This window comes from Formica exsecta, unplaced genomic scaffold (assembly GCF_003651465.1).
Source record: "Formica exsecta isolate Colony F162 unplaced genomic scaffold, ASM365146v1 scaffold149, whole genome shotgun sequence".
Taxonomy (NCBI): domain Eukaryota; kingdom Metazoa; phylum Arthropoda; class Insecta; order Hymenoptera; family Formicidae; genus Formica; species Formica exsecta.
Genome location: NW_021848818.1, coordinates 1060551 through 1075807, shown reverse-complemented (window position 1 = coordinate 1075807; position 15257 = coordinate 1060551). Strand labels below are relative to the sequence as shown.

At 33.5% G+C, this 15257-nt stretch overlaps 1 protein-coding gene across 6 annotated transcripts in view; it reads right to left on the bottom strand.

Annotated features, from left to right (window-relative positions):
* LOC115246353 (sodium/potassium/calcium exchanger Nckx30C) overlaps positions 1–15257 on the bottom strand; it is a 61796-nt gene that overhangs the window by 6962 nt on the left and 39577 nt on the right. For 4 of the 6 annotated variants that reach the window (XM_029825101.1, XM_029825103.1, XM_029825102.1 and 1 more), the window contains 3 exons: positions 12635–12906; positions 8310–8445; positions 4076–4328 (listed from right to left, as the gene is read on the bottom strand). In XM_029825101.1, the coding sequence (XP_029680961.1) occupies positions 4076–4328; positions 8310–8445; positions 12635–12906 (661 nt within the window). The other 2 variants (XM_029825106.1, XM_029825107.1) reach the window with 2 other exon arrangements.

Here is a 15257-nt window from a genome sequence, read left to right as displayed (position 1 = left end):
AGATATATATATTTTTTCTAATTAAAAAATAAAATATATATATCTTTCAAATATGTGTGCAGTGAATATATTCTAAGAAAAAGAGATGTAGGTAATAGCTGCAGCAACGTGAAGGATTATGTGGAATTAATATTTAAGATTAGCAATGCTTAATTATATATCGATCGAAAACTTTTTAATTAAATGTTTGCTTATATATCATATCGAGTTTGCCAGCTAGTAACTTAAAAAAATCTTGGAATTATATAAATAATTTTATCTCTCCGAAATATATTAATTATTTTGTAGAATAATAATGTGTTGTGACCTGTTAAAAATTACCACTACATATGTTACCACTATATACACTTAATCATTTATTTTAATTAACATTTATTTAATTATATAAAAAATTCCATATATTCGTTACATCATCATATAAATTGTGAAACGTGATACGTGCTTTCGACAAAATTTTCCGAATATATGTTGGATCTCTTGTATTATGAATTTTATTAGATTCTTGTTGCGCTTTTTCTCTCTCTTTCTCTATATATATATATATATTTGACGTAAAATATCTATAATTCATGTTTGCCTATAACAATACTGTCGACATCTCTTGGATATATATCATTTGACGTGCAGTCGCAATCGCTTCCGCACAAATACGGAAAAATATTTTTCTTCACTTTCCTTTCAAATCCTCTACCATTTGGCAGTCAGTCGACAAATGCGTGGCTATGATTGATCGTGATGAGAAGGATCTGATGTTTCATCGCGACGAGCGATTTTCAGGAGATCGAGTGCTATGGAGGGATGCGCGATCAATTTCGACAGATTGGATCTTATAGTCGTGAAGACAAAGTGCAGAAAGATAATGAATTCTTATCGGTAACAGCCACAAGTTACTGTATAAACTTGGCTTTTCGTCGAGGATCGCTCGGGAAATATCATGCTCAAAAATCACACAGAATATTGTTAAAATTGCAAGATCATTTTGTTTTTTTACTTTATTTTTATTAATGTCGAAATGAAGAATTTTTCTTTTTACTGTTAGTGCTTCGGAGATTTAGATATGTATCGTTTGTAGTAAGAATTGGAGTGCAAGCACAAGAAATTCAAATACGCGAATACGCGTAATATTAAATTGGCGAGTTCAGAAAGTGTCAAATTTTCATTGCTTGATTGACGTTTATCATGTAATTAGTAAAAAAAAAAAAAAAATAAAATGGTTGTTTCGCGTAGAGATTTTCGAAATTTATCCGCGTAAAATGAGTCATGGCTGAAACAGTATTCGTGACATCTGCGCCAATAATACGGTAATAATGCCAGAGAATGAATAGCGAATGCGATTATAGTGAAATAGTGAGAATTCTTCGACAGATTTGGTTTGGCTACCAATTCCATACATCTCTTCTAATCCCGTTTAATCATCGGTCATCATCTGATTCATATTGCATGCGCGAACATATATATTATCAGAGAGAGAATATGTGTGTGTGTGAGTATGTGTAAAGTACATATATATATGCATACTTAATATATATACTAGCATATATAGAAGTATATACTAATATACGTATGTGTATGTATATATAGTTAGTATATAATTAAGTGTATTGTATTCGCGCGGACACACATGCGAGGGAGTTCAATAATTCCGATATTGCGCGATTCGTCTATTGAACTCTATTGTGCCATTGATATCTTACTAACTATAATCATTTCTGCTGTCTATATATCAATTTCCGTTCTTTGAAGATCCTACCGGTAATGCTGACATTGTTTAAATAGTATCGGGAAAAGTGCCCGCAATAGTTGATACCAGCTAATGCAAGAATAACGAATTAATATTGTGCGCGTTTTGCAGGAATAAATATAAGTTTATAAATTTTTTGAAATAGAAGAATATTTTTCCGAAGAATATGCAATATATTGTGTTTAAGTTTTTCCATATCTTTGAATAAAAGAATAAAAATAATATTATAATTAAAGAGAAAGAAAGTAGGAAAACAAGTTCCACGTTAACAGACATTTTTTTTTAATAATCTGACAAAGCTCTAAATTTAAAGTATCTTCATATGAGTTTTAACGAAACAAAAAATATATATCGTATCTATTATCTGTGTAAAAGATGTTAAAATTTGTATAAATATGCTAAAGATATTCAATATTTTATTCGATATTTGATTTTATTTAAATATTCCATAATATGCTGATAGATAACAACTAATTATATATTTAATGATTCAAATCATAAACATATCAAAAATATAAATATATCTTTAAAGTAACGTATGTTTATTTATGTTAACATATAATTACGATAAATATTAGCTGTGAATATATTCTTTGCACAATAAGAGTAACAATAGCACAGTTTTTTTTTTATACTGATAATACCTGTCGACTATTATACCGTGAATAAGCGCTTTATGAAGTGACAGTAAAGGGAAAATAATGAAAAACGTTAATCGCGTATTTTATTAATAACTTTCATTAGCTGAGGATTTAGATACATTATGTAAAAATTTAAAAAGTGATTTAGGAAAAATAAAATATTATCCCTTTTACTAAATTAGAGAAAAAAATACGTGCAGTTCAAGTTGATCGATACTTTTTTTTTGTCATATAAAACGTTACTCTGATATGTTGTTTTTCTCGTTCCGCTCGAACGATCACTATTAGCGAAATTTGAGATTGATATCCCTTTCCGAATAAGCTTTTCGGCCTCTTTGGCACTTGGTCCTTCTCGTTAATCGATCCTTCAATATAGTGCGACGTAAATGGGTCTCGGATTCAAAAACAGGAAAAGCAGTAGACGCTTTTAGGAATGTATTAAATTTCTTTGTCTCGCGACACATTTTAGTATCTATTATGCTACTTTGCTGTTTAGCAAGAAAGTTTTTGAAAAATTCTTACTTATAATCCTTGCAGAATATTGCCTTTTTATTGAATAAATTATTCTTTGCGTTGTTTTAAAAGTACAAGTTAGAATTTTCCGATTAATATTGAACAATTGCAGAATTAGATGATTAAACAAATAATAATATTAATACAAATTTATTGATATTAATTAAGTGGCAAATTTATAATACCTGAATTAATCGTGGCACTGGTACACAATTTTGGTACAATAAAACAATATAAAAAAGTTTTGCTTCTTTTTAATTTGTTTTCTCCTTTATTAATTTTCTTTACGCCAAATGTTAATAAAAGACGTGTTGAGAATGCTTATCTTTCAGCATTTGTATCTATATCGTTCGGTTCATGTATGCTAATTTATATTCTAACTTTCTTTTTCTATATTTCTTCGAGATTCGGGATAATCCTAGCGGAAAATCAATATGACATTCTGTACAATTCTTTCTTGAAAGATTTTCTTATCATTATCTTATTTTCTCATCTTATCTATATATCGAATCTAGCAATAGCTATCATATATATTAGAGTATATCATAAAATTCTATTCACGTACGGAATCAATGAGAAATACACGTTGCTGCGACTTTTCTAGAATAAAATTTTCTAGAAAGACTGTGCCAAACGATGTTCGCTCTTTCACATACATAAATATTCTTTTTTTAAAATAATATATATATATATATATATATATATATATTACTTATCATATATGATATATACATATTTTATGATAAAATATTTTTTAGAATTGTTTTATTTTTTTATCATATATATTCTTGGAATAATTTTTAGTTCTATAAAATTTGTTGAGCACAGTTAGGATTTTTTATTTTCTTTCTCTATTTGGTTTCATCAAAAAATAGTTTAGTAATTGTAACATTTTTAAACAATGATACATATACAAATAAAATAAAATTAAGGCATAATGAATTGAGATTTTCTAAAATATTCGTGCAATTCACTAAACGCGATAAAACAAAATAACATAACTTGTACAAGAATGAAATAATTAGTATCGATATTAGAGTATATTATTAGACAAAATTATGGAATGTTTTAAAATAGATATTTTGGAATTTCTTGAAACAGAACGAATGTATGCCTTCATATATAATATATTGCAGGATGCAACATTGACGCGAGATGTCTAGAAGATTTGGATGCTCACCCAACGGTCACGTCGAAGATGTTGCTGCCGACGGAACTCGACACGGCCATATCGCCGTATCCCTTCCGCGCCACGATTACGCTTGTGATAAGGTCCGGTATGCTAGTGCCGGCTGCGAGGAACGTCAGGCCCATCACTTCCGGCGGTATGGCTACTGTGTCGCCGGCGACATTCGCCCACCAGACCATCAGGTACGAGTACGCCGCGATCCAGAAGATCGAGCCGATGAAAGTTATCGGGAAAAACTTCTTTCCTGAAATTAAGCGGATATACGGCATCTGTTACTTGTCCCAACTTTATATAAACTAATCTATAACTAATATACAATAATTAATCGTTAGCTAACAGGATATACCGGTATATAACGTTGATATACCGGACGTTACGACGGTAATCTTTCCTGTGTCAAAATTGAGTCGGAAAAGACGGGATAGTTGCTGCGACGATGCGGGATGTTCTTTCACTCAATTATGCAGTCAGCCATGTGGCGCCAGCGCTCTAGTCGCATCACTTGGTTTCCAGTTTCCATTAACGGGAGTAGTTTAAGTATGTTAAATGTGCTTGGTCGATTACCATTCCGATATCGTTGTGTAACGTTGGCTAATTGATGTACGTGATACGAATCTCTCACAAATATAGCTCGTTTCGAATATAAAAAAAAAAATTAATCAGGGAATACATAATTATGGATGTACACACAAGTTGATTGGCAACTGAATATATATCGTTAAATAAAATAAAATTCAAGGAAAGATATCAAAATTACAGAGATATCATCAATTAATTAATCTAACGATTTAAATTCCGATCGTCAATATCGCTATTGTTTAAAAGAAACGTTTGTACTGTTGTTTAAATGAGGAGTCTTTAGTAAATAGCATTTTTTCTTAGAGATATATAACGGTAGACAAATTTGTTCTCTGCCAATAAAAACTACCAGTTTTCTACCTTCAATGACGTATTTACTTTAAGTACGACGACGAGGGTGAAGTTCGAGATATTTAATCCGCCCCGTAATTTAATCCTAATGACCGAATCTCAGGGGTTTAATTTGAGAACGTTGGAAGAAGATTTCTGCCTCGAATGATTACTTAGTGGAACCCAATATATACCATATAGATGGTTCTGTTCTAGAAACATAACGAATTTTTTGGCATTCGTTCGCGAAACTAATTTATTTTCATGATTATGATTATGGCAATCTCTAAAGCGGAATGAGATTGCAGAATGAATGTTTCCATTACTGAATTGTTTTCCATTAGCTTTCTAAAATCTGAATAAATAAAATTATACAATGGAACAGTAACGCGATAATTAATTTGCTTAATTTAGAGAGATGAATTAAGTTTAATCCGAATAGTTTTAATTATTCGAAAAACGAGAGAATCGCATCACAAATTATTTTTTTAAAATTAAATGCAAAAAGAAAAAGTAATCGTATATATATTTTAGCAGAAAATATTTGCTAACTTTTTTCAATTTTTAAAAATTCTTTTTTTATATATGAATATCATATATATATATATAATATACTTGTATTGAAGAAAGAAAGTTTTTATGTGTGTGTCAATACATAAGAAGAAAGTTTGTATATTTCGGTTTATATAAACTTTTTATAAAAATGTTGACAAACAAATAAATTGAGCTATATATATAAAATTTGATGGCGATCTTTGACTCGTTTGTGCATTTTGCGGTGCGTACAATCCCGCATCAATTGATCACGGCAACATTCATATTAACAGATCGGTAATCAAAGACCCGAGATTGCTGAAATTCAAAGGACATATCGGAATTTTAGTTAACAATAGAATGAGTATGTACATACTATCTATGCATTCGTGCGCAACAATCAGTCCTCGATGCGAAATTAACGTGTCAATATCATCTTTCGTCGCGAGCATTGTGCAGTGTCGCAATAGAGGCGTGTTATTAGGCCGAGATAATGCAGGAGGCGTGATAAATGGTGGCTGTGAGATGCTTTGAATAATAGCAGCGCGCGAATGACGATCACGTTGATCTTAACATTTATTATTAAATTGGAACGTGAGCATGTCTCCAAATAAAATAGAGATTCACTCGACCTCGCGATTCCGATAAGCGGCCGAATCGTATCACCGTAATGTCTTTCACGTGATAATCCACGATTACCGTCCGCGTTCTCACGGTGAAATTTCAAAAAAATGTTTCATTATTTATTATTATTTTCCGACGCGCTGATATTTGACAAGGCATTGCTATACGTTGCACGACATTAAGAATGTACGAAATATAAACTTATACAGCAAGTTAGGCATAAATGCCGTTTAATTAGTCTCTTATGTATTAATGAAAGACCAAGAGTTTCATCTCGGTGAAATCGATGGCTCGGAATCCCAAATTCCCAGAGTTGAGCTAATATTACCCGGGGGTCAATATAATATATATATATATATACCGGGCGGGCAAAACATGGTGCGACGTTTGCGCTGATTGATAGGATTCAATCTGATCCCGACGTTTTCAGCGAGTTAAAAAAACAGGTACACACACCTTCCACGGCCTAGGGTTTTGGCTGTAATTAATGGCACATTTGAAACACACACGCTTCTCTACATCTTTTTTTTTTTGCTTCCTCGGATAATATTTCTGGCGAACGATAAATCGTTGTTCACGCGCTTCTATCAGCATAGCGATGCATCAGATATAATAATTAATGCATAATGAAATATAAAATTTAATGCTGGATAATTTAATTATCGCGCAAGAATTCTTAGATTCTATCAATTCTCATTCCTTGCAAGGGGTATAATATACAGATCGGATATTTATCATAGTTTGTGCAATTTATTGCAGTCAAATGAAATATACGTGAATATATATTCTCGATTATATTCGCCATCGCAGTAAAATCAAATAATATGAATAACGAGATATAACGAAATTGAAATAGAAATTATCTTGACATATTTTTGCATCTTAATATTATTGTCGAGCAATGACAAAGTATAAAAGAGCGGAAAATATGAAGCTCATAAATATATTTATCGATTAGAAATACTTTTGGAGAATTAAATTTTCCGTGTTCTTGAAGGTTTCTATATTCGTTTCATAAATATCCTAATTGACTTTTCAGGGAGAAAGGAGTTTGGGTCTCGCAATGGGCGCAAGATATGTAAATGAGAGTGCTTAATCGCTCTTGCGCTTTACAAAGGATTTGCTTTTGTCTTTGCTCCAGTTTTCATCTGCCTCTATTCAGGACCGATTATATTCGTCGGTATGAAGGAAATCTAATATCGCTCAAACAGTCAACAGTGAAAATATTAAAAGAAAAGGCTATTGAGTAAAGGATTAGTAACGGCGCAAATATTCAACTGTTTATCACATCAATCAAACAAACGATTACGACAGATTTAGTTTCGTCTAATTTTTACACCACAGATTTGTTCTACGATAATTACTCTTATTTAATTCCATACACTCAAAAAAGTGGTATTGCAACTACAGCAAAAATTTTCTGGGTGCGCAAAATTAACTGAGGTACATAAATGATTAGCAAATACTGTGATATCGCATATGTTTCGCATTTAATCAATCTAAGTGACAGAGACAGAATTTATATCTGAACTGTTTGTGAAATTTAGAAAGAATGTTTTTCTGTGGCGCCTATCCATGTTAAGGCCAATCATACTTGTTATAAAGTTTGGCTGTGGTAGACAGAAAAAATTAGCGGCAAGAAACAAATGAATATATAATCCTCACGTCTAACATATTTGTATAACGCGCTCAATCTATCTAGCTCTTTTAAACAATTTTTCTCAATTTTTCGATGCTGCAGTTATAATTGGCAGTTATATTTCTCACAAAGATCGTTCTGTAGTATCGAAACTCATATTTATCCAATGCAGTGATTAACATTTGGCAATGGGACCTAAATTTTCTAGAAGATATTATTAGAATGTTGCTGCTATAAATTCTATATGTAACAGACAATATTCTAACAGATACAAAAAATAGCGATAAATTTTTGTTGTGACACCTAGAAATCTACCTATATCAGCAAGACATTTTTTTGAGTGTAAAATTGAAAATTATATCTTTTTCTTTATATATGTTGTTAGATATAAACTTTTTTAATGACTAAAACTAAGAAAAGACAACATTACAAAACGAAAGATGTTCACTGTGAGTGAAAAATAATTTATGTATTATTCGTTCAAATTCATACTAGTATAGAAAGGTGATTACTGATTACCTCTAGGTGTTCTCGTATCTGGTAACGTTAACCAAAGAGGAAATAAGATTGGCGCGACCAAGATGTAAGTCAGCCTTTTTCTCGAGCTGCTGGGCCAGCCCATGTCCAAGGCCTCTGGAGGTTCATCCTCTTCGCCCTACGAATAAGCATATCGAAAAATTAAATTTTCCTTAAATTGTATTTTCGCTTTAATCAAAGATGCGCGAACGTTAAATTTGTTTATTTGAAGCCGCTTAAATGACAATATTTTACCGCTATCTCGAGTAATGCGAATGTAACGTTTATTCGCATTATCGAGAAATGCCACAAAGCTCGAGAACCCTTTTAAAAACCACGAGTTGTGATAGCAAAGACACAAAGTATCTTTTCGTTATTCAGTCTCGAGTAAACCGCGACACAATGCCATCGCTTATATAAACTACCGTTGTTTTCAGTCACTCCGTCATTCAAGAACGAAATAAACCTAGTTCCAGACTAATCCTCGTTTTGAATGTCTAAGCATTAGCAGGGATTATTATTAAAGGATGGTACTTCTGCTTAAGAGAAGAGTTATACGCTCGAGCCAATGTGCAAGATCAAGGCCGATGATTATAAGCGATATAAATCAATTATATCATCGTATTGTAACATTGTACTTATTGGAAATGTAAAATCGCGAAAAATTAAAATTGAACAAACTCCATCTAACTCGATTAATATCGTCATCGGCCATTTATCTTGAATTTCGTTACTTCGTTGTAAGTTTAACGAGACCGCTGGACCGAAACATTATATATAAACGTTCTCCGGGCGCGTCTCTTTCATCTACGCAAATTCGGAAAATCGGACAGTTGGTGACTTCGTTTGCGTTTATTCGTGGGAAGCGCGCGCGCGGGTTCTACAACATGCAGCGGATGGGTGGGATGCAGCATTGACCCAGATTCTCCGATGCATTCAAAATGAAAAGGTCCTCTCTCCGCTCATTTAGGACAAAGCCGTCTGAGACTACTTGCTGTCCATCCGGGCGTCGCGATACCAGCCAGCACCGGCTAATATCCTCGAGAGAGCTTCGGATTAGTCGATTTCCGATTTATATTTCCGCAGAGTAACTTTCCAAATTACAGCGACGGTTATGTATCCTGCTCGGGGGGAAATTGTTTCGCCATTCCGTTTCTTTGCGTCATTGTAACTGCGATCGACTGCAAGAACGAGAACTCTTTTGTAACAATAGCGATTGTTGCGGTCTTTTTTACGATAAACGTTAAGTTTTCGAGTCTTCTTTATTCATATTATGCTAGACAGAAGTATTGTATAAGTGCTATATTTTCTTTTCGATTTTAAAACAAATTTTAAAAATAGTTTTCTTTACCGTACATTTTACATATTTAGTTGTTATACTTGACAATATGTTAGAAATACATGATTAAATATTTAATTAAAAAATTAATTATCATTAATATGATAAATATTATTGTCTTATTTTTTCCATTAAAACTTAAAACTTTTAATAATAAAAAGAAGTATTTATGAATCGCATAATTCATATTTCTTTTTTAAAGTCACGATTAAATAATGTTGTAAAAAATAAATAAACATTAAAATAGAACTGCGTATTGGGCTGCAATATCACACAGGATATCGCGGCTGATTCAATCAAAGCTGACTTTAATCGAAAGACGATGCCGGATAAAATTCGATACGTGACGTGAACGTGCTTATACGCGATGTATTATTTAAGTGAGTACTTTGTTGTTCTTCACATTGCTGGACATGATAAATGTTAATATGGCGATAAAAGCTCGAATGTTTGACGCAAGAAAATGACACGACGCAATATATCGATTTAAACCGAGGGTCGTGCACGACATGGCAATTTGTTGCGGCTGACCACCGATCTGTTTTGTCGTCGCTTCTCGGGACATTCTCTTTTAATTGGAGTCACGAGAGTCATCAAAGCTACCTGTACCTTACTATACACTTCGTCGAAAATTTATTCCGCAATTAAGAGTCGATTTAGCGTTGCTAACGGAGTGTTTAAGTGAACGTTAATAGGATTTCACATATACGTTTGTTGTCGGATTTACAATTCGCGATCTCACTTTAGAATTTTCCGAAGATGGTAAAGACACGAAAAGAGAGATAGATAACGATAAGGCCGTTTGTTGAAGTTGGAGGTCAACGCGATGGGAAATAACGATGATTTCAAATATGCATTTCTATCATACTATCGTCTTATCGAAAAGAATAATTGAATCACACAGATTCTCGGTAGAGTTCTTCCTGATATCATCCGACGAACAGCCGAAAAGTTTAAAAGAGCGACGTCGTTCGTTGCATTCTCTCATCTCTTATTGCATCGATCGTGTTTGGCAGTCATTTCTACTCCGAGGAGAAGCGTCGCATTCGACATAGATAAAAAGTTATCGATTCTTTTGCTCTTTAGTTTCTTTTTCCCTCTGACGACTACCGTGCACGCGCCTACGCTGCGAGATCCGATTGGATTTTCCCTATCGAGATACCGCGCGACGTTGACGGGCCCCTATTTTCACATATTTCACTCCTTAACGCGGTCGAATTCGACGCGGGCAAAATAACCTTGGATGAACTTTTAAAGTTCGAAGCCGACAAATATCGAGCATCGCTCTGATTTATAACCGTCAAGTTCGAGGCGGGGTCGGCTTGCTGCGCGGCTGAAAATTGCGGTTGTCCCGATAAGACTTAATGGATGAACACCGTGTCGATTTATACTCGTGCGCGTTTAAAGCTGCGAACGTAGTTAGCATAAAGCTAACTTTGACTATCGCCGCTGTTACTTTGAGGGAGATTTACGAGGACGACATTTGACCAGCTAACTAGAGAGCAATATTACCATCTGTAAAATCTCTTTTGATAGTGATGTAACTATTAATGTATCGCTCAGGAAATATGTGTGAATGAATATTGTAATATATAACAATTAAATCTACTTATATAAATTTTTATTATGTTTTTTGAAACATTATTTTGACGCATAAATTTCATTTTATAATCTGAATTATATTCTGCCTGTAAATTTTTCTTGTAGCAAATAATTAAAATGTTAAAATTTTTGAAATTACACGAGAGAGAGAGAAAGAAAGAGAGAGATTATGATTTTATATTAACACAGATGTATCTAATCGAGAGAGCTCGAAAATATGTAGAGCGGAATGTTACATCCAGAATGACGTTGAACGTACAAGTTAAAAAGGATCACTTTGCGTGATTCGCAGTATATTGCGGGAATTAAACTGCCTATTCTAATTCAGGATATCAAAGTCGTGATAGAAGCAAACATTTCACAATGGAAAGTAGAGCATTACGATATCGAACTAACGTGCCCTTTACAAAGCGTGTTCCGATGTACGCGACAGCCATCTCGAAAGAAGTTGCTATTACTAATTTTAAAATTAGCCTATTGTACTTATTTATCGAGCTGAAAGTTACTTCTCTCTTTTCTATATATTTTTTATAATATTTTTGCGCGCGAAAAATAATGGGTATTCGAAATGATCGCGTTTAAAGGAGAAACGTGACGATGGAGCTGGTTGCTGCGAGCAACTCAAACATTTTGTTAAGAAAAGTGGAACGACAAATTCCAATCAACTCTCATTCTCAGCCTCTTTGTTTTACAACGATATAGCACGGGAAACTATTCCAATCTCTTGGATCGGAACACACCGCTTAACGAATCGGATCCTTATGCCAAAATGAGGTTCCTTTCTTAACTATCAGAAATAAATTATGTATGACAAGAAGGGTCATGTATAACTTGGAGGACATCGATCGATTTTATTAAACGACATGAATGTGTAAACGTTCGCAAAAACTTTCACTACTTCCTCTCTTGACTCTCTTCTCTAAAAATCGGAAAAGTGTCATATGTTCGAGAATTTCGTAAAAAATATTCTTTTATAAATTGATCAATGAAAATTCATTTATTAAAACGGTGACAAAATTTCACCAAAGATCAGCGAGTATTTTATTAAAAATACTCGCACTTTGCTCGTCTTATGTTTCACTAAATATACAGTAAGCCAATAAGATTTCACTGAAAAATCAGCCACTATCATTAATTGATTCTTATCAGTGAGATTTCATTGTTTGAAGTGCTTATAATCCAAACCACTGCTTATCAATAATATATTAATTTTATTTAAGGGAGTCCAATCAAAAAAATCATTATGCATCTTTTACGAGGTAAGCGCGGTACAATTCGGCATTTTTGATTAACGATTTCCTGACATCGGCAACAATAACGCCTGAAATTAATCAATAGATCCCAGTCAAACTCTCAGCATGCGGAATTTCTTGTATTCGACAATTACCGATTCGAGGCCAGCGTCGAGACCGGCGGCGATACCGCCATTAGGAAGTTCCTGAATGCCAGCGGTGGTGCCGGCGGTGGTAGTCGTAGTCGTGGTAGTGGTGGTGGTTCCTTGCGAGCCCTGCTGCAGCTGCAGGGTCGTCTCCTTCGAGGGAGCACCGGAATAATGGGCGGCGGTCGACGTCGCGGCGCCGTTGTGCGGCCTGGTGGCATCCAGCAGCACCTTCAGCGACGCTATCGCGTGCAGCTGCGTCGCTTTCTCGTCCACCTTGCCTGAACAGCACCAGAGATGCAGGTTAATGAGGTAGGGTACAGGCATAAGGTATTAGTTCTTAATTATGCGATCATCTCGTAGTTGAATTTATAGCAAAAACGTAGAAGTCACTTTGCGATGCAAATGCATGTTTCTGCAAAATTCCGTATACGCTTTGAATAACTCGATAAGCATAATTATTAAAGTTTGTCTTTTTCAAGAGGACGAATTCTAGAACAAATGCAATTCATAAGCGAACGAATGCAGTTCATATTGCGTTGCCTATCAAAAGCATATCGTCATACGATTTGCTTTTGATCATTAAAGAACGAATATGACGAATAAAATGCATCTTTTGTGAAAAAATAGGATTTTAGCTAAATCACTTTATCCTTATCAGAAAAATTACAAAAAATTTTTAAAAAAATTAACGACGCACACGCGGTGTAGAAATAATTTTTATTTAAATTTTATTAAAATTATTCGTATATATTTGACATTGACAAAATTATATATTGGATAATTGATAAAAAGTATAGGTAGATACATTTTCGCGTAGGTACGCGAAAATTATATTTAACCATGCTAATTACAACGTTAATATGTCCGAATTATTTCGTGTTAGAAATTGAGTTTTCGCCACTATGTGCATTAGCGTACATTATAACGGAATAGACTCCGTTGCATTCGAGCAAATTTCGCAGCGCTTGCAAATTCCGCGCTTCGTCGAGTTTCCGATTGCGATCAGGAAATACGGAAATGTCCTCATAGCTCTCGCTTGATGTCTTTTGTTCTTGTTTTACGCTAGATCGAGCGCGCGAGACGTTTACGAGTATACGAAGTGTCGATGTGCGTGCGTCGAGTATCGAACTTATTCTTTATTCGCATCGTCGATTTCTACGATGTCGATGTCGAAAAATACTGGCATGAACCGGCCAGATTGAAAACACAACCTCGAGATAATCGCAAGATACGTCAAGGTTCATCTCATGCAACTACGTTCTACCGTTTACCCTGCAAACTTACTTTTCTACAATCTCCAACCTTAAAAATAAACATAATTTATTAATTTACTTAGAAAAGCCGTTCGATCTAAGTTTGTTGCCAACTCATCGAAGTTCTTTTCGCGCTCTTATAAATATTATTAATTTATTTATATTCTATTGACTTATACAATACAAATACAAGTGTTAGTTCCTTTTTATAATATAGATCTGAAAAGACAACAAGAAACTTAATCTTATTGTTCAATAAGATTTTGCAAGATTAAAAACTATGCAATTAATTTATTGCGTTAAAATTCAATTCAAGAATTAAATAATATCATATAGAAGAAAAATTTTTATCTTATTCAATATTAAAATTAAACTATATTTTTTTTTATTTATGATTGCATGATTCAATCTATTTTTTTTTAAATAAAAATTGTATTATTAGGTATATTTAAGAGTTAATGTGTTATACATATGTGTACGCTATTAAAGAAAATATTTATTGGATAAAATATGTTAGTTAATGATGTATGTAATATGTGTACAGAATAATTGTGCATATTGCACGCTACGTAGATCATTTATAGTCTCTAATCTTACTTCTGAAGTGATGGGCATGCAGCAGAGCGTAGAAATGCAATAGATGAAAGAAAAAAGTATATTGAAGGCAAAGTTGCAAAATTGAAACTTAAAAGATTAAGTAAGATGAATGCAATTAGCTTCCATGCATTTTTATACAAGACCTTTTTTATAGAAGATATAATCATATTAAACAAACTTTCAAACACAAATTTTTAATATTTTTTATACTTTTCGATATTTAATCGAGTTCCTCGTTAGAATTAACTTGTATTCAACCTGATGCAAATAACTACTATCAGGTGAATTTGGCGTGCTCTAAACCGGCGGACATGAAATATAAATACATATAGGACCAGAACATTTGCATGTATAGATGATGCACGTCCGTTTCCGCTGTATATAATCCACAGTGCGCCATGTATAGAGGTCATGCATAATTTAGGGTGTACATGCTCTATAGATAGCTTCGGGGAGAGAATTCGAGAACTCGATGGTCTTGCCGCTAAAAGGGATCATCGTTATTTCAACAAGTAGTCGATCAGTCGATATTATCTATTTCTCTGAGTGAGAAACCTTTCCGTGATCGCGAGATTCTTCCTTGACGTTTATTGGCGACCTTTATTAATAAACAAAAAGTAGGTTTATCACACACACATGCAATTAAGAATGTTTAATTCAACGAGGCGAAATTATTTTACAATGTGACAAATTAATAATTTATTTTATTCAGTCGAGTATATTTAATTGGCCTAATGATAATTAAGTAACTAATGCGCAATAAACAAAATTTATTTAAT